The following is a 20,851-nucleotide window of genomic DNA, read 5'->3' as shown; positions in this document are numbered from 1 at the left end:
CAACGAGTCAAAGTCAGGATAGGAGAAAAAATGTCAGAAGAAAGTGAAATTGGGTGAGGAGTAGGCCTACGTCAAGGATGTCCTTTATCACCTACCCTGTTCAACATCAGCTTGGAGGAGTTAGTAAAGAACTTTTTCAGAACATGGGAAAAGTGATAGTGGGAGGAAGAAGAATAAAGTGCATAAGATTTGATAATAATATGGCATTGTTAGCAGAAGAGGAAATGATACTAAAGGATATGCTACTGGAGCTAAATAACAGCTGTGATCAGTATGGGATGAAGAAAAATGTAAATAAGACGAATAGCATGGTCATAGGAAGAAAAATACAGAAGATCTTCTTCTTCTCCTTCTCCAAGCTTTAAGCCTTTTAAGGCTTGTTGCGGCTCCAAATTAATTACACTCATTGATTGATTTATTCCGTGCGGCTACATTTAATTTGGAGCTGATCAGTAATGTGTTGAAAACACAGAAGATAAACTTGCGAATTCTAAATGGGGCAGTAGAGCAAGTGGACAGCTTCAAATACTTGGGGTGTACTATAAGCAGTAACATGACCTGCTGCTGGGAAGTAAAAAGGAGGATAGCAATGGCAAAGGAAGCTTTTAATAAAAAGAGGAGCATTTTGTGTGGATCTCTGGAAAAAGAACTAAGGAAGGGACTAGTGAAATGCTTTGTATGGAGTGTGGCATTGCATGGGGCAGAAACATGTACGTTACGACGAAATGAAGAGAAGCGAATAGAAATTAGAAGCATTTGAAATGTGGATATGGAGAAGCATGGAACGTGTGAAGTGGACAGACAGAATAAGAAATGAAGCTGGGTTGGAAAGAGTGGGTAAAAAAAAAGAATGATGCTGAAAATTATCAGGAAGAGGAAAAGGAATTGGTTGGGTCACTGGCTGAGAAGAAACTATCTACTGAAGGATGCATTGGAAGGAATGGTGAACGGGAGAAGAGTTCGGAGTAGAAGAAGATATCAAATGATATATGAGGAAATGAAGAGGAACGCAGAAAATAGGAATGATTGGAGAAAACTGGGTTTGCAGTGAAGGACTTGCCCTTGGGCAGAACACTAAATGATATATATATATATATATATATATATATATATATATATGTGTGTGTGTGTGTGTGTGTGTGTGTGTGTGCGCGCGTGCGTGTGTGTGACCTCTCACTTATTTATAAATCAGTACTCCACTATCCACGATGAACCACTTTAATCTGACCGCTGAGTTCATGTTTTCTTGAAGTTTTGAATGAGTCCAGCATTTCAGTAGAACTCCCATGGCAGTGATAAAGCCTGTAAGCACGCAACTTATCGGAGCCTGCGCGCTCTTCATTTTTGTATCCCATTTAGATGCACGATCTTCAGCGGAGATGTCAGTCATTTTAAAGCTTCACTGTAGGAAGGCATCATCGTATTCTGTAAGTCAACATTTCGTATGGATACCGCTTTCTTTTATCGCATTCGGGAAGAATTATTATAATATCTAGTTTCTTTTTGCTTCTTTTGAAACGTGTTTTGTTTTTTGCTTATATTTAAGGAGTTAGGTACAGCTTACAGGAGTGAAATTTTGGAAATATTCAACATTTTTTCCTCCATTACTGTATCTTGTACAATAATGGAAATTAGTATGTCTAAAACACTGTCCTTCTGCTATATGAAAAAAATATTTTTACGATTAAAAAAGTATTCTTTACTTTTTTTTTTTTTCGAAATTCAGTTCACTGTGCAGTGATCAAGCGTTTCCCATATAACTCAAAAACTATCCAATATTCTGTGACGAAATTTTTTGTTTGTATTTATGCATGTAATATCTACAATATGATGCAAGATCACTTCTCTACCTTGGATAGATTATCTGATAAAAAAATAAATTCATTTAAATAATGATCCACATATAAAGAATATTATTTATTAAGAAATGTAGTTGAAAGAGCATGATATTGTAAACATGAGTTTCAGCAATAAAATAAAAGAGGAAGAAGATGAAAAAGTTAACAAGTTTATGAGTTATGAGGGAGGGAAACGCTTCATCACTGTACAGTGAACTGCCACCATTGTAAATTTTGTTTTCCATTTAAATTGTAGATATTTAGTTCTTTTCTTATCTCTTCAATTTACTTTCTGTCTATTCTTTGGTATAGTGCCACCATCCGTAACATTTTGATTTCTGCTGACTCTATCTGCCTTTGTTAGCGTCCAGCATTCACAGTCAGTATTTTATAAAATTTAAGAATTGCGTCCTTTCGAGCTTTATTTAATAAGGTGGGTTTAATTGTTTCACACATGTATTAAATCATTGTATTTTATTTATCTAGTTTTCTAGTGTTGCCTATTACTCATCCTAAGCAGATAAAACCTTGTACCTGGTTTAATTTCGTATTATTAATTACTATATTTGTCCTCAGTGTACGTTTTCCTTTGAAAGCTAAAATGTTTGTTTAGGTTGCGGTTATAGTAAGATTATATTGTACTACTACCATCACCACCATTACTTTTACTACTACTACTACTACTACTACTACTACTACTACTACTAATACTAATACTACTTTGAAAAATCCATAGTGACACTTGTGGCGGACAAGGTCGCAGTTGGTGTTTTTCTCGGGGTTCTCCCATTTTCCCCCATATTAGGTATTTACATCATTCCGTCACCATTTCTCCATTTCGTCATCATTCCATAGCATTCCCCTATCGCCGGCCGGCGACGCACGGAGGGGCCTGGCCTAGGAACGAGGGGGGTTGCCTGCTCGACACCTGGGTACGCAGCGAACCTTAGTGTAGTCAGCCGGTGTGGATTTGGGAATGCGCCTAGCTTGAGGGTTAGCGCAATAGATCGTAACAGGTCGCAGTGCTGGGCCATAGTGCCTCCCCTCCCGTAAATTCAATTCAATTCAATACTACTACTACTACTACTACTACTACTACTACTACTACTACTACTACTACTACTACTACTAGTACTAATTAATTTACCAATTACCAGTTAAATACAGTACACATTTTCAGTATCTTTGAAACTGAGAAAGTGCTTTCAAAATGTTCTCTGTTCTTTTTCTTGTTTTCAAACACTCTTTCGTTTTTCTATTTGTTTTTAAACATTTTTTATGATTCGAATTAAGATAGAATGTTATTGTATCATCGATACGATCATCATTTTTCTATGTGAAGCAGTTATAGTGTACAGTGTAGTTAAGGCGCGGCTTAGTTGAACCGTTAACTGAACACTTGAACAGTCAGGGATTGTCGGATACCGTGATTCAAATTTAGAGGAGATCAATTATTGGGATCTGTAATTGATAAATGGAATATTCTTTTCGACAGTACCCTCATTTTATTTATTATAATTCTACTACTTAACCATCATCATCATTATCATCTCCATCAACTAACACAATAAATAAAATGATGAAAGCCACTGCGTAAATGTATGGAGAACATAAACATATTAATCTATAACAGATACAACAAAGAACGTTTTGCTCGTAGGCCTACTTGTTTGGAGCAGTAATTTTCCATACCGTAGTAAGTACATTTGATTGGATAATGAATAGCAGCTGCCCCTGAGTCTACAACTAATCATGTAATTTGTAGTCTTGCCTGCGTTGCAATGACTCTCCAGGAACTAATTGTTTGGTGATTATGCAACTTGAAAAAAAATTGTTTTCAGTAATGAGTAACTTAAACGAAAGTTTTTAGATGTCATTAAATATACTTTACAAAAAAAACAGAATTAAAATTAATGTTAGACAAGGTTACTGTTGTGAACAGAAAGAGTTTACGGCAAACAAATTTCATTCAGCTATAATTTTGGTCTGCAGAATGTTCAGTTTCGCTGTTGTAAAGACTTGCGCAGACTAAAGCGAATGCGAATATGCGAAAGCGAGTGTGAAGACGATATAGGGTAAAGGTTGGTAAAATTGTGATACTAATAATATTATGATAGTTATTTTTTAGAATTTTTTACAATTTTACTGAGCGGATGCGAATATGCGAAAGCGAGCGCGAAGACGATATAGGGTAAAGGTTGGTAAAATTGTGATACTAATAATATTATGATAGTTATTTTTTAGAATTTTTTACAATTTTACTGAGCGGATGCGAATATGCGAAAGCGAGCGCGAAGACGATATAGGGTAAAGGTTGGTAAAATTGTGATACTAATAATATTATGATAGTTATTTTTTAGAATTTTTTACAATTTTATTGAGCGAATGCGAATATGCGAAAGCGAGCGCGAAGACGATATAGGGTAAAGGTTGGTAAAATGGTGATAATAATAATATTATGATAGTTATTTTTTAGATTTTTTTACAATTTTATTGAGCGAATGCGAATATGCGAAAGCGAGCGCGAAGACGATATAGGGTAAAGGTTGGTAAAATTATGATACTAATAATATTATGATAGTTATTTTTTAGAATTTTTTACAATTTTACTGAGCGAATGCGAATATGCGAAAGCGAGCGCGAAGACGATATAGGGTAAAGGTTGGTAAAATTGTGATACTAATAATATTATGATAGTTATTTTTTAGAATTTTTTACAATTTTACTGAGCGGATGCGAATATGCGAAAGCGAGCGCGAAGACGATATAGGGTAAAGGTTGGTACAATTGTGATACTAATAATATTATGATAGTTATTTTTTAGAATTTTTTACAATTTTACTGAGCGGATGCGAATATGCGAAAGCGAGCGCGAAGACGATATAGGGTAAAGGTTGGTAAAATTGTGATACTAATAATATTATGATAGTTATTTTTTAGAATTTTTTACAATTTTACTGAGCGAATGCGAATATGCGAAAGCCAGCGCGAAGACGATATAGGGTAAAGGTTGGTAAAATTGTGATACTAATAATATTATGATAGTTATTTTTTAGAATTTTTTACAATTTTATTGAGCAAATGCGAATATGCGAAAGCGAGCGCGAAGACGATATAGAGTGAAAGTTGGTAAAATTGTGATACTAATAATATTATGATAGTTATTTTTTAGAATTTTTTACAGTTTTACTGAGCGAATGCGAATATGCGAAAGCGAGCGCGAAGACGATATAGGGTAAAGGTTGGTAAAATTGTGATACTAATAATATTATAGTTATTTTTTAGAATTTTTTTACAATTTTACTGAGCGAGAGGAAGATTGTTTTTTTGCGTCAACGTATTAAGGGAATGTTCTGCACAAAATCGGTCCTTCTGTCGTTCAGTAAAATTGTAAAAAAATTCTCTAAAAGTACTATCATAATATTATTAAAATCACAATATTACCAACCTTTACCCTTTTCAACACTCGAATGGTAATGTAATGTAGTGATATAGACCAGCACGCGAGCAGTTCACGCGGTCAACGCGATCAGCTGGGGGATCAGGAGAACAGATCGCAGATGTAGGGTTCATCGCCCAGTTTGCCTTATCTTCCCTCAGCTGATGGTACACATTCTTAAACTGTCCTATCATCTTTCTTGACATGTTAATTTCATGCACCCATTTTCTACGGTGTTTCTTCCTATTAAGAAAAAATTATGGTCTGGGCAAAATGAGAAAAATATTCCATTTATAATATTCTGTGGTATCACGCTGTACGTTAAGTTGACAAAATATCTCAGTTTTTACAATACATGTATAAATACAATTATTTTTATCATCCAAGTCTGCTACAAGAAGACATTCTTTTTCAAATTGGGAAGGATCCATGTTCGTCGCGATGCTGCCCTCAGAACACTGTTCGGTCGCGGAGTTTTCGCGTTCATGTGTTCCTAAAAGTTCGCAAATAGTTCGTGATCGTTTTCGTATTCGCAACGACCTTGGTCTGCATAGGTAGATGTTGGGGTGCTGAACACACGATAATGTACTGTGCAGTGCTAAGTGATTTACGTAGAAATGTTTTCATCCTTTTATAGTTAAAATACTGGGTTTGTATTTTGCTTTTGTCATTGAGTAGTTAGAAACACCGTAAAAACCCGATATATTGCACTTCTGTTATAGCTTAACCGCAGTATATCGAAAGATGACCTGTAGAGTGACAAAACTTGTAAGTTCAGTAATATTCTACTGTTACATTGTAGGAGCTGCGGTTAAGTTCAGCAGTGCTCTGTGTAATTATTACCACTTTGTAAGAGTCGCGATTGATTGAATACGTACTACCAAATTGTAGAGCTGCGGTTGAGTTCAGTAGTGTTCAACATATCACTTTATAGGAATCGTAATTGAGTTTAGTAGTCTACATAGTATCAAATTATAAGAAGCTGCAGTTGAGTTCATTAGTGTTCTATAATATATTATCACTTTGTTGGAGTCGCGATTAGGTTCAGTAGTGTTCTATATACTATCAACGTGTAGAAGCTGCGGTTAATTTCAGCATTTTTATATATATTATCACTTTGTAGGAGTCGCGATTAGGTTCAGTAGTGTTCTATATACTATCAACGTGTAGAAGCTGCAGTTAATTTTTGAGCATTTTTCTATATATTATCACTTTGTAGGAGTCGCGATTAAGTTCAGTAGTGTTCTATATACTATCAACGTGTAGAAGCTGCGGTTAATTTCAGCATTTTTCTATATATTATCACTTTGCAGTAGTAGCGATTAGGTTCAGTAGTGTTCTATATACTATCAACGTGTAGAAGCTGCGGTTAATTTTTGAGCATTTTTCTATATATTATCACTTTGTAGGAGTCGCGATTAGGTTCAGTAGTATTCTATATACTATCAACGTGTAGAACCTGCGGTTAATTTCAGCATTTTTCTATATATTATCACTTTGTAGGAGTCGCGATTAGGTTCAGTAGTGTTCTATATGCTATCAACGTGTAGAAGCTGCGGTTAATTTCAGCATTTTTCTATATATTATCACTTTGTAGGAGTCGCGATTAGGTTCAGTAGTGTTCTATATACTATCAACGTGTAGAAGCTGCGGTTAATTTCAGCATTTTTCTATATATTATCACTTTGCAGTAGTAGCGATTAGGTTCAGTAGTGTTCTATATACTATCAACGTGTAGAACCTGCGGTTAATTTCAGTATTTTTCTATATATTATCACTTTGTAGGAGTCGCGATTAGGTTCAGTAGTGTTCTATATACTATCAACGTGTAGAAGCTGCGGTTAATTTCAGCATTTTTCTATATATTATCACTTTGCAGTAGCCGCGATTAGGTTCAGTAGTGTTCTATATACTATCAACGTGTAGAAGCTGCTGTTAATTTCAGCATTTTTCTATATATTATCACTTTGCAGTAGTCGCGATTAGGTTCAGTAGTGTTCTATATACTATCAACATGTAGAACCTGTGGTTAATTTCAGCATTTTTCTATATATTATCACTTTGTAGGAGTCGCGATTAGGTTCAGTAGTGTTCTATATACTATCAACGTGTAGAAGCTGCGGTTAATTTCAGCATTTTTCTATATATTATCACTTTGCAGTAGTAGCGATTAGGTTCAGTAGTGTTCTATATACTATCAACGTGTAGAACCTGCGGTTAATTTCAGTATTTTTCTATAATCACTTTGTAGGAGTCGCGATTAGGTTCAGTAGTATTCTATATACTATCAACGTGTAGAACCTGCGGTTAATTTCAGCATTTTTCTATATATTATCACTTTGTAGGAGTCGCGATTAGGTTCAGTAGTGTTCTATATACTATCAACGTGTAGAAGCTGCGGTTAAATTCAGCATTTTTCTATATATTATCACTTTGTAGGAGTCGCGATTAGGTTCAGTAGTGTTCTATATACTATCAACGTGTAGAAGCTGCGGTTAATTTCAGCATTTTTCTATATATTATCACTTTGCAGTAGTAGCGATTAGGTTCAGTAGTGTTCTATATACTATCAACGTGTAGAACCTGCGGTTAATTTCAGTATTTTTCTATATATTATCACTTTGTAGGAGTCGCGATTAGGTTCAGTAGTGTTCTATATACTATCAACGTGTAGAAGCTGCGGTTAATTTCAGCATTTTTCTATATATTATCACTTTGCAGTAGCCGCGATTAGGTTCAGTAGTGTTCTATATACTATCAACGTGTAGAAGCTGCTGTTAATTTCAGCATTTTTCTATATATTATCACTTTGCAGTAGTCGCGATTAGGTTCAGTAGTGTTCTATATACTATCAACATGTAGAACCTGTGGTTAATTTCAGCATTTTTCTATATATTATCACTTTGTAGGAGTCGCGATTAGGTTCAGTAGTGTTCTATATACTATCAACGTGTAGAAGCTGCTGTTAATTTCAGCATTTTTCTATATATTATCACTTTGCAGTAGTAGCGATTAGGTTCAGTAGTGTTCTATATACTATCAACGTGTAGAACCTGCGGTTAATTTCAGTATTTTTCTATATATTATCACTTTGTAGGAGTCGCGATTAGGTTCAGTAGTGTTCTATATACTATCAACGTGTAGAAGCTGCGGTTAATTTCAGCATTTTTCTATATATTATCACTTTGCAGTAGTCGCGATTAGGTTCAGTAGTGTTCTATATACTATCAACATGTAGAACCTGTGGTTAATTTCAGCATTTTTCTATTTATTATCACTTTGCAGTAGTCGCGATTAGGTTCAGTAGTGTTCTATATACTATCAACATGTAGAACCTGTGGTTAATTTCAGCATTCTTCTATATATTATCACTTTGCAGTAGTCGCGATTAGGTTCAGTAGTGTTCTATATACTATCAACGTGTAGAACCTGTGGTTAATTTCAGCATTTTTCTATATATTATCACTTTGCAGTAGTCGCGATTGGGTTCAGTAGTGTTCTATATACTATCAACGTGTAGAAGCTGCGGTTAATTTCAGCATTTTTCTATATATTATCACTTTGCAGTAGTCGCGATTAGGTTCAGTAGTGTTCTATATACTATCAACATGTAGAACCTGTGGTTAATTTCAGCATTTTTCTATTTATTATCACTTTGCAGTAGTCGCGATTAGGTTCAGTAGTGTTCTATATACTATCAACATGTAGAACCTGTGGTTAATTTCAGCATTCTTCTATATATTATCACTTTGCAGTAGTCGTGATTAGGTTCAGTAGTGTTCTATATACTATCAACGTGTAGAACCTGTGGTTAATTTCAGCATTTTTTCTATATATTATCACTTTGCAGTAGTCGCGATTGGGTTCAGTAGTGTTCTATATACTATCAACGTGTAGAAGCTGCGGTTAATTTCAGCATTTTTCTATATATTATCACTTTGCAGTAGTCGCGATTAGGTTCAGTAGTGTTCTATATACTATCAACGTGTAGAACCTGTGGTTAATTTCAGCATTTTTCTATATATTATCACTTTGCAGTAGTCGCGATTAGGTTCAGTAGTGTTCTACATACTATTACTTTGTAGAAGTTGTGGTTAAGTTCAGCAGTATTCTTTATATTATAACTTTGTAGGATTCTCATATTCTAAAAAGTATTTTTTATTTTCAACCAGAGTTTCAAAACGCATCTCAAGAACGAAATGAATATCAATTTGCATCTTCAAGAGATAAAATGTATGCCTTCCCGTCTTCCGAAAAAGTTAACAATACCCTCACTTGGCATAATAATATTACTTGGAAGTATTGCAGTGGCATATTTTAAACCCATTATGTTATTACTGTATGATACCTATCACATTTATAGCCATTACCTCAAGTTTATTTTTCTCTTTTTTTCAGCCAGCAATGAAAACATTCAAACTTGGAGTCGTGATTGTTACTGTAACAGCTGTAATGAACAACATGGTCTACATACAAGCATATTCCAATGATGAACCGAATCACAAAGAATTAATGGATATCCAATACTTGACGAATTGCAGTAACAGAAAGGACAATGACCGTAACTGTACGTTGAAAAATAACGATAACTTTCTGAATGATTCCCTCAACAAGAAAGAAATTTACTGTCAGCTTCCAATTCGATATATTAAAGCAACCGTTATCTGTAAACCTCTTAGAGATATCATCAACATTTTAATGAGAGAAATAGGAAATTATGAATTTAAGACGGACAATAAAAATTTTAGGGGAGGAAAGCATTTTATAAACAATAATGAAAGTAAAATAATACAGGCATTGTGTCAAAAGTATACACAGTTTGTGAGACGTCTTATGCTCGTTAGAAAATGCAGGCCGTACTCAAAAGCTCCTCTGTCGAAAAGAAGTGTAATGTCGAAGAAGAAATTAAGAAGAAAAATGTCAGATAAATGTCGTAAACATATTAATATGTCGCTATATTTTAATGAAGACCACAGTCTTCAAGCAACGTTATTAGATGTGACCTTACATTCGAACAATAGCATTTTTGATCCGCAAGAATTATGCCCTCTCAATGTAATGTATTCAACAACTCTCCCAACAAGCACAATTAAACACATCCACATTTTTGCAAATAATACTAGAATATCGCGATCAATAAATCCTTTGGAATTTACTTCTAGTATTTCAAATAATAGTAAAATCACAAACATATTAACGCAGTTCGAAGCTTATAACCAGGATAAAGTTTTAAATATAGATTCCAAAAGTGAAATATCTAAAATTTCAACACCACCTCCAGTAATACCAACAAAAAGTGGAAGAGTTACACATGTAACAAATAATAATAATAATAATAATAATAATAATAATAATAATAATAATAATAATAATAATAATAATACCAACTTTCAACTACCAATGTCTTCTACATCTTCTCATGTTTCTGACGTCTTACCAAGATCGTTTGTCTACAAATCAACTCTGTCAACCCAGGAAACTTGGAGGAATTCCCAGCAGTACAATGAAAGCGAAATAGTTTTTGAAAATAGCACGAGAAATGAAATTTTGTTGGAATCCTACGACTCTTATGGTAACCAAAATAATATTAACTCTTCTACAATGCAAAGGAATCGAACTGAGACGTCTCTTCCCGGTCAAAACTATTCTGAATTTGAGAACAGAGCTCTCCTGGAATTCAAAAGGCTGTATCCGTTAAAACTGTGGGAGTCGCGAGGGTTGTTCACTCCAGAGTTTCTGGATATCATCAACCCTCACTGGCTTCAATTCCCGCCACCTGACCCGGTCAATCACTACGTGCTTGGCGTCCTGTACTGCTTCATCATGGTCGTCGGTATTGCGGGTAACGCTCTGGTCATCTTCATGTTCGTCAAGTGAGTACCTTAATAATAGAAAATAGTTACTATTTCAACTGTAATTCTTAACAAGCTGACTCATCAATAAGTTATGTTTATTATTTCATTTAACGGAATGAAATTGGAAAAAAATGTATTGTGATGCTGCAAACATAGATTTTCTAGATTTTCTTGGAAATACTGTACAGTTCCAGAAAGAAAACAAGGCTCTCCTAATTTTACAAAGTTTCAGATACGACACAATGCGCATGTGTAGTAAACAAGAGTGCTTACATACAGGAAAACCGTAAGTAATGCCATTAATTTCAGGGGGTTATTCTTTGAGACATTTCAAATAAAAATGTTTACTACAATTTTGCTCGTTTTTACTTCCTTTTCGAGATAAAAATTGTTTTATATGAAACATTTCATAACGTGTTTTTGGGAAAGCCATTGATTTATTTCCAAATATACTCACTCAGTCAATTTAAGAGAGCAGTGTATTATGATAATAAATCATTGAAAGAATTTTAGTTTTGTCCTTTAAATATGCAGAAATTTGACCCGAAAAAATGTAACATTTTAAAATTACTTTTCAGAAGAAAAAGTTACATTTGTTCGGATAAAAATTCTCCGCATTTAAAGGAAAAAACTAAAATTCTTTCAAGTGTTTATTATCATAATAATCAGCTTTCTTAAATTGACTGAGCATATTGGGAATTAAATCAATGGTTTTTCCAAAATACACCATGAAATATTTCATATAAAACAACTTTTATCTCGAAAAGAAAGAAAAACCAGCAACATTATATTATTTTTGTTTGAAATATCTCAAAGAATAATCTCATAAAATAAATGGCATTACAGTACTTACGATTCATTCTGTATATCCTACTTTCGGACAGTCGTGCGAAACGTGTTGCCTACATACAGGTGACTACCATCAAGAATCGAGCTATTTTTTTTTCTGTAACTCTTACATGTTTACAGAAAATAATACCTCGTTTTGAAAAATTAACGGTCACTAATATTGAAAACTCTGTCATGCGTGGATGAACTTCTATAGAAACTATCAGTTTTGTAAAGGACTTTCTGAACATTTTAATTTGTGGGATTATAAAAAATGCATTTTGTGTGCACTCTGTAAAAAGAAATAGATGCATAGTGAATGATTTCATTTAGCCAAAGTATAATCCAGACGTTTGAGATGAGCAGGACATGTAGCATGTATGGGTGAATCCAGAAATGCATATAGAGTGTTAGTTAGAAGACCTGAGGGAAGAAAACATATTTGGGGAAGCCGAGACGTAGATGGGAGAATAATATGAAAATGGATTTGAGAGAGTTGGGATATGATGATAGAGACTGGTTTAATCTTGCACAGGATAGGGACTGATGGCAGGCTTGTGTGAGGGCAGCAGTGAACCTTCAAATTCTTTAAAATCCATTTGTTAGTAATGGGTCCTTTAGAGTGGAAATAGCATTTTCATTTTATGAAACACTCTTCAGTGGTCAATTTATGTAGAAACACGTCAGTAGAAATGTCAGAAAAGCTTTCATCAGGCGTACATAACAGCAACAACAGAGAACAAGGTAGATTCATTGCTATGATTTCAAATTAATTATAATGATATTTGCAATTTCATATTAATTGTATAAATCACAGATTAGTAATTTTGTTCACATTTCAGTATTTATTTTCCGATGAATAAATTCCGACGCCGATTAAAAACTCTGTAGCATTAAAATCAAAACACAAAAACCACCAAGTTTGAACTAGAACAAATTGATGAATAATGGAAACTAAATCTGAAATTGTTTACATATCCCATGTAACTACAGGCCGATAATCCTTTTCGTAAAAAGATTACTAAAACTGTAGCTTTTTTCCACAGATGCCGAGCACTACAGACTCCTGCAAATATTCTGATAATGAATCTTGCTGTGAGTGATTTTCTTCTGCTCAGCAAGTTACCTCTCTTCGTATTCAACAGCTTTCACTGTGGCCCAGCATTAGGATACATAGGTTTGTAGTGAACTTCCTTAAAGTAGCTGAACGAACATTTGTACAATCTACTTTTCGTAAAGGAACAATTTTCTTACGCCCCTGCCATATGGTAAATGCCAAGTGAGACAAGTGGCTAACAAACTTGAATCTCACATATTATACTGAACATAAGAGCCGCGTCCATAAAGTAACTTTCCCACTCGTCCCACAGTTAGCAAACCATATGTTGCGCGAAGCGACTGCGTGTATGTGATAGAGTAATGTCCTGGGTGGCGCATGCGCTAACGGAACTGCCCGAGTGCTCTCAGTGGTTTCGTTTCATTGGTTGAAGATGGACGCTCCTATTCCAGCTCCCGCCGCGTGTGAAGTGCAATCAGTAATAAAGTTTTTGAATGCACAGGGCATAGCGCCGATTGAAATTGATCGTCAGCTGTGCCTGGTCTGTGGGCCTAACGTCATGAGTAAGCAGATGGTGCATTGCTCCACAAGGTCGTCTATGATGATGACTGGCCTCCCACTGCGCTCCTCGCCATGCATATTTTGGCGTCCTGCTGAAAATTGTCTACAGCACCAACGCACCATCTGCTTGCCCATAGACCTGGCACAGCTGACGATAAATTTCAATCGGCGCTATGCCCTGTGCATTCAAAAACTTTATCACTGACCGCACTTCACACGCGGCGGGAGCTGGAATATAAGCGTCCATCTTCAACCAATGCAACGAAGCTACTAAGAGCACTCTGGAAGTTCCGCTAGCGCATGCGCCATTCCAGGACATTTCTCTATCACATGATTTGCTAGCTGTGGGACGAGTGGGAAAGTTATTCGTATTTAATTTAGTCTGGACACTCCTTCCGATAACACAAAACCGCGCGTCTCTTTAGACAATCTTCTCCTCTCAAATTCCTCTCTTATCGTTGTTATTGCTAATAGATATAGTAAGTTTGGTCCTCTAACATTTTTTGCTGCATAATCGAGTCCTTTATTATTTTCAGCGCGTTTTCTTCTTCCCTGTCTTCTATTTTACTCGAGATGCACGTATTAGCACGTGCTATTTTTCTGTTAAATAATATCTTGTTACTTTTTAGGCATTCACTTTCGACTCGGAAATCAGTGTTTGACAGTAGCAGCTCGTGAGATTTTAACTTGGCATGGCTGCATTAAAATTTTTAATATACAGTATTATTATGTATTGTGTACCACAGCGAAAATTAATTATATTAATACATTTTACCTGTATTGAAGCTGAAGCCATAATCAAACTGATCTAGTACTTTTTGGTTCTGCTGCTGCTGATGTCATTCATATTAAATTTGTTTCTTTTTTAATAATTAAAGCTTAGAAACACTATACAGGTTTATCATGTGATAACTTGAGCTACTTATAATCATAATTTTCCTTGCTGTGTGTACCTAATAAATAATGTGTTCATTGTATGCTTTGTACTTTACTAAAATTATGTTTTATTTAACGACTCTCGCAACTCCAGAGGTTATATCAGCGTCCCGGTGTGCCGGAATTTTGTCCCGCAGGAGTTCTTTTACATGCCAGTAAGTCTACTGACATGAGCCTGTCGCATTTAAACACACTTAAATGCTATCGACCTGGGCCGGGATCGAACCCGCAACCTTGAGCATAGAAAGCCAGCGCTATACCGACTACGCTACCGAGGCCGACTGTATCTTACTATTTTGTTATTATTATTATGATTATTATTATTATTATTATTATTATTATTATTATTATTATTCTTGTCCATGTATTGTGGGTCCCTATCACCACGGCATGGCGCGTCCTCAGGTTGCGGATAGAGGAGACGGCCTCCAGATAGGGACGGTAGCTGCGAATATATTGAATAAGCCGATAAGGGGTGGTCCTCCAGCTTGGGGGTTGGGCGAAGGGCTAACAACCCATCACCGTAAAAAACAACTTGTTACAAATCCATACAATAAGCTTCGGAATAGGACTGATACTCTGGCATGCATATAGAGTGTTAGTTGGGAGACCGGATGGGAAAAGACCTTTGGGGAAGCCGAGACGTAGATGGGAGGATAATATTAAAATGGATTTGATGGAGGTGGGATATGATGATAGAGACTGGATTAATCTTGCACGGGATAGAGACCGATGGCGGGCTTATGTGAGGGCGGCAGTGAACCTGCGGGTTCCTTAAAAGCCATTTGTAAGTAAGTAAGTATTATTATTGTATCATACTTTTACACTTTGTATGTCTCATTTATTTTGACTTACTGTTCACATTTTATTATGCCTTTTCCTTTCTTTCTATATCGTCGTTGTTCCTGCAATAACTCCTATGTGCAAAATATAAAAATTTTTCAGTAGGAAGAAGAAACACATCTATTCATTCTATGGCAGTGGTACATAGGAGATCGTGAATTCTTACATTTTCGAAAGAAAGAAATATAAATACATATAGGAGATTTTATTATTTGCTGTGTTACTATTTAAATTATTTAACAGAGCAAAAATATGAAAATCGACAAATATGTCACATAGGAGTTATTGCAGGAACAATGACGGTATGTTATATATTATGTCTCATTTCTACAGACTTCTTGTTTACATTGTATTATGATTATCTACTTCAGTTTATTTTTTGTGCCGTATTTTGTAAATTTTGTAGTGTTTTTTGTATCGCAGTTTTACTCCTGGTTGAGTATTAGAGAAGGCCGTATGGCCTTAACTCTACCAGGTTAATTAAACCATTATTATTATTATTATTATTATTATTATTATTATTATTATTATTATTATTATTATTATTATTAATTCTGGATGTGACAGTCCATAGAAGACATACCTCAGCAGAGCTGAACGATCATTCAAACAGTTCCGGAGGTATCGTGTGGTTAGCACGATGATTTCCTCAAACGTTATAACTAGTTCGCGAAACCAGATTTCAGTACTTATAGTAACTCCCCAAATTCACCGTGATCCTGGGCACCGATCCCATACAATGGCCGAAATTTCATAAGAAAATTTCTTCCTCTATGAGAATTCGAACTAGCTAGGCGTGATACTTTAGACCACGATACTGTGGCGCGGGCCAATTTTATATTATAGTATAATAATATTTACAGGCGTGGTCTAGTAGTAGCAACCGGAACTTTAGGCCTGCGTTCGGAAGTGTATTCGAACCATTATGGGTCTGATTTGGTTGAATTTTTTCAGAGTTGCCCAACTGTAAGGCGAATGTCAGGTAACCCTATAGCGAACTCTCAAAACTCAACCCGATTTCGAAGTTACTACTACTACTACTACCACTAATAATAATAATAATAATAATAATAATAATAATAATAATAATGAAATTTAAACTCTTAACTTTTCATAAAAATATTCTTAGCGTGCAAACTCATCTACTACAAGGAAATAACATTAATATGTGGACGTGTGTACGCCATGAAAATCTCCCGTTCATTTATATCATAAATTCGTTCTTAAATTCAGCAGTCATCATTAGTCATCTGAACTAACTTTCATTCTGTATATTGTTTGTTTATAAATGATATTACAAGGTCCATCGATGAAAAAGTAGACCTACAATGAATTAGCGCAAAATGTTTTTTTATTATTGCTTCACCATACCAACGACATTAAACAGTCGATGAAATGAAATAGAGTCGTTGAATATAGAACTGTGAATAATTCGGTATAGAAACAACTTTCCCGTGTTAATGTGAACCTAAGTTGGCAATTTACCTTAGTTGACCAAATCACACAATAGCGCCACATACGAAGAATACGTCACAAACACAAACCACAACCACAACTACAACAAAATAGAAACAGATATTGAAATCCTACATATTCAGCCGAAAAACCAAAAGTTAAATACACTAGAACACTATGAAATATACAAACAAAAACACACCCACAACATATCCTCAATACACAATTAGTCTACATTTCAGAATACATAACCTCTTGACACACCACTGAACATAAATGCGCAGTGACACAGTGTATGAGGGTTGACCACTAAAGAGAAACTAAGAGGTGGAACTTAAATTGAGAAGATTCAATCCGGCATCGGAATTGAATCCGGTGTGGCTTAGTGGATAAAGCGTCAGCACGTAGAGCTGAAAACCCGGATTCGGGTCCCAGTGCCGGAGAGAATTTTTCTCTGCTCCACCCATCCTTCATCATATGGTACGAAAATATCACATCATGTACTTCCGTACATCATAATAATATAAATGAATTCACCGCCAAAGCAAATTCAGAATAAACCGAAAACAAGCAAGGACTTCACTTGTTATGAAGATGGCTGAAATTGAAGCTGAAAGTAGTCAACTAAGGTAAATTACCAACTAAGGTTCACATTAACAGAGGGAAGTTGTTTCTATAACAAATCTTAGGTGATAAAAGTGTGTATTCAAGATGTATAATTTGAAGAATCAATGTTGTCGTTGCAGGTTGCCAAGTATTTGGATTCATAGGTGGACTCACAGGCACTGTTTCCATAACAACCCTCACTGCAATAGCTCTGGACCGCTACTTCGTCATTATGTATCCCCTGGAACCAAAACGGAAGACGACTCACAGGAGGGCCCGCATGTACGCCCTCTTCACGTGGTGCTATGGCTGCGTCTTCTCACTCCCTCCCCTGCTTGGACTAAAACAGTACGTGCCTGAGGGATACCTGACCAGCTGCAGCTATGACTACTTGGACCTTTCGTTCGCCAATCGCGTATACATCTTCTCGTTCTTCACAGCAGCCTGGGTCATCCCATTCTGTATTATCACAGTCTGCTACATTGGGATCTGCTATGCTGTTTTTGTCACTCGGAACGTGAAGCAAGCCTCTGGTAAAGATTCTTCAAGACATGAGAAAACTAGGTCAGAAATTCGACTGGCAGGTGTCGTCATCGGTATAATCAGCTTATGGTTCGCTGCGTGGACGCCTTATGCTGCAGTGTCCCTGCTTGGAATAACGGGCAACAAACAATACATAACCCCCTTGTCGTCGATGATTCCTGCTCTTTTCTGCAAGATTGCAAGCTGTATCGATCCATATGTCTATGCTGTGACTCACTCTAGATTTCGTATGGAGTTTAAATCGTTCATTAGACGCGTTAGTGTCAAACGAGAAGCAAGAAGATATTCCTCAAAGAGTCAAAAGGTATGGGCAACACAATCGGATATAGTGAAGCGCACACCAGAGACAGAAGTTTCCTCAGAGGAAAGTAATGAAGTAGAGGAAGTAATAGTGATGGTAGATATGCAAGCAGAAAATACAGTCAAAGATACAGCTAGTCACATTAAGGAATTGGTAGTAGGAAAGAAACAAGTAAGTTTCCCAATGTCCGATAAAGATAAAAATAAGTTTCGTCCTCCTAGCTGGTTTGTAGCACCCAAACCAATTCGAGATAGATCTACAAGCTTTCGAAAGCACTTTAAGGACAAAGATCAAAAATAAAGTTCGACTACGGTACAAATTTTTTAATGTGTTTGAATTTTAAGAAATTGTAAACTTGATTATTTCATGCTGATTTAAATTCTCTGGATTTTGAAAACTATCAAGGCTTCCTACGGTTTCTTCGTCTGAAGTGGAAAATGTATAGAATATCCATAAGAGGGTTGTGGTAGCTTGTGGAACAATACACAGGACGCCCAGGATATTTAGATACGTTCGAGAATCAATAAGGTCCCAAGGACGAAGATGGATGTTTTGAACATTTAATTCAACATGTTATTAATATTGTTACGTAATCTGTCATGAAAATAAATCTTCATAACTCAAAATAAAAGTAGTTTCGCACTCACGTTAATATAACAATTTTTCATGTTTTTTGTATGTGGAATATATTCCGAGAGTTTGCCCAACATTAGTAGTAATTTGCACTCTGTGTACAAGAATAAAGGCACAATTAACTGCAAACACATGGAAAAGCTTAAGACTGCACTTATTCGTGTACAATATAATACCTGTAATGTTCTTGTTCTTTAACTTATGTAATACATGCAAAGATAATAAATTATTTCTAGAAACTGAAAGGAAATGCTTTACATGTAATACGGTATCTGTAAATAATGTGTAATAGAATTGTATTATTTTACCGTTTAAATTATTATCATCATCATCATTTTTTTTATTTCGTGTTCATATATTACGGCAGTCAAATAATGTTGATACAATCGTGTAAACCAGTCGTGGCGAAAACGTGACTCACGACCACATTATGGCTCGCAATGATAGCTCTTTATTTCTCTTGCTTCCTACCTTCCCCAACCCCCACTCTCTCACTCACTGGAGTCAAACTCCGTTCCATTTGTATTTGTCTCTGACCTGCGAGTGGCGTATCGTCCAATGTCTCTCTCGAAACCATGTACATCTACAAAAACGAAAGTTTCAAGTAGGATGGGAGGACGCATTTTTTTGCTGCCAATATGATGAGAATATTAAATGTATGATTTGTTCACAAGTATTACGAGGAAACGGTTGTATAACATAAAACGGCATTATACTACATGTCACTTATGAAACATTAAATGGTTATTATTATTATTATTATTATTATTATTATTATTATTATTATTATTATTATTATTATCTCTTACGTCGATCCTTTTTCAGCAGATGTACGAGTAATGTGGTTAGATCTTCAATTTAATCTCACAGGTTTACAATGTCATGTTAAATGAAAGCTTGATGTAAGGACTTGACAAATGTTGAACTTTTCAAATCTTTGCCAAAAAATAAATATCCGAAGCTTCGTTCTTTCGCTTGCTCTTTTGAAGCCATGTTCGCTACAACTTACGTTTGTGAAAAAATTATTTTCAACAATGAAAATGGTAAATACCAAATTTAGATCACGGCTGACAGACAGATATCTTCGTGATCAACTACGACTGGCAGTAAGTGACATAATTCCTGATTTTGAAACTCTGTCAAAGAGACATTCTGAAGACAGTTAATAGGTTGTGATAATGTGTCCTATGTTTTCTTGTTCATTTCTTTCTTCGTTACACATACTAAACATTAGTTTGTAACCTTATACTAGATAAAATTATATTTAAGTGGTTGACATATGGAAAATGAAGTCCGTTAATAAGCAGCAGTTGCTTCACTTCCCCTTCGGGTGTCCGCCTCTCTCCATAGGTGCTATGCACGTTGCAGGTTATACAGTGGCTCGGCGCACGATCACATTCTCGCCACGGCTGGTGTAAACGTAATCAATGGGCTACAAAGCCGAAGGTCGCGGGTTTGATTCCTGATGGGTTATGGATTCTTTCAATATTGACTTATTCATTCTGGTTACACTGGAGTCGGCTCAATTTCTAACAGAAATTAAATACCAGGGAATTTTCCTTAGAGATAAACGCGGAAGCATGAAGGACTGAATCCCTACTGCTACTAATGCCGATCTTCTGCAAAGGTGGAAGCCTTAAAAGTCCTGTTATTTTGTGAGTCTTTATGGACTGTAATAAAGATCACCTTTTTAACTTCTATGTGACCAGGTAGACCTAAAGAGGAATATGTCAGACGTACCCGTATTATTTTTATATTGGTATAGTTCAGGAGGCGAGACCTGGCATGTGAGTTGTGCGAGACGGGAAAGGTTAGGCGATCATAAAGCTAATCACACTTCCAGTAATTTTCAACTTAAAAAGTTTAAAATCATCAAACAAAACAGTTTTCAGTTTAGTGATGGCCACCTAGAACAGTTTCTCGCTACAGCTACTGTTGAACGAAATAACGTACGAT

The 20,851-nt window shown here is 35.7% G+C and overlaps 1 protein-coding gene across 3 annotated transcripts; it reads left to right on the top strand.

The window, feature by feature from the left end:
* The first annotated feature begins 1,222 nt into the window (after nt 1-1,222).
* On the top strand, nt 1,223-19,158 carry LOC138701761 (opsin Rh3-like). Of its 3 annotated transcripts, XM_069828988.1 has the most exons (4): nt 1,223-1,427; nt 9,676-9,844; nt 13,007-13,137; nt 17,559-19,158. In XM_069828988.1, the coding sequence occupies exons 3-4, from the start codon at nt 13,044-13,046 to the stop codon at nt 18,560-18,562; spliced, it is 1,098 nt and encodes a 365-aa protein (XP_069685089.1). In that variant the 5' UTR covers nt 1,223-1,427; nt 9,676-9,844; nt 13,007-13,043; the 3' UTR covers nt 18,563-19,158. The 3 variants fall into 3 exon arrangements, with proteins under 3 accessions (XP_069685089.1, XP_069685088.1, XP_069685090.1); XM_069828987.1 differs by lacking the exons at nt 1,223-1,427; nt 9,676-9,844 and adding an exon at nt 9,862-11,150; XM_069828989.1 differs by lacking the exons at nt 1,223-1,427; nt 9,676-9,844; nt 13,007-13,137 and adding an exon at nt 9,862-11,150.
* Nucleotides 19,159-20,851: the final 1,693 nt, after the last annotated feature.

The sequence above is a fragment of the Periplaneta americana genome, chromosome 6 (genome assembly GCF_040183065.1).
Source record: "Periplaneta americana isolate PAMFEO1 chromosome 6, P.americana_PAMFEO1_priV1, whole genome shotgun sequence".
NCBI lineage: Eukaryota > Metazoa > Arthropoda > Insecta > Blattodea > Blattidae > Periplaneta > Periplaneta americana.
This window is presented reverse-complemented; position numbering and strand designations above follow the sequence as displayed.

Coding starts and splice junctions, on each gene's coding strand:
- LOC138701761 (XM_069828987.1), top strand. CDS start 9,976: ATGAGAGAAATAGGAAATTATGAATTTAAGACGGACAATAAAAATTTT. Junction 11,151..13,006: donor GTCATCTTCATGTTCGTCAA/GTGAGTACCTTA, acceptor TTTTTTCCACAG/ATGCCGAGCACTACAGACTC. Junction 13,138..17,558: donor CCCAGCATTAGGATACATAG/GTTTGTAGTGAA, acceptor TTGTCGTTGCAG/GTTGCCAAGTATTTGGATTC.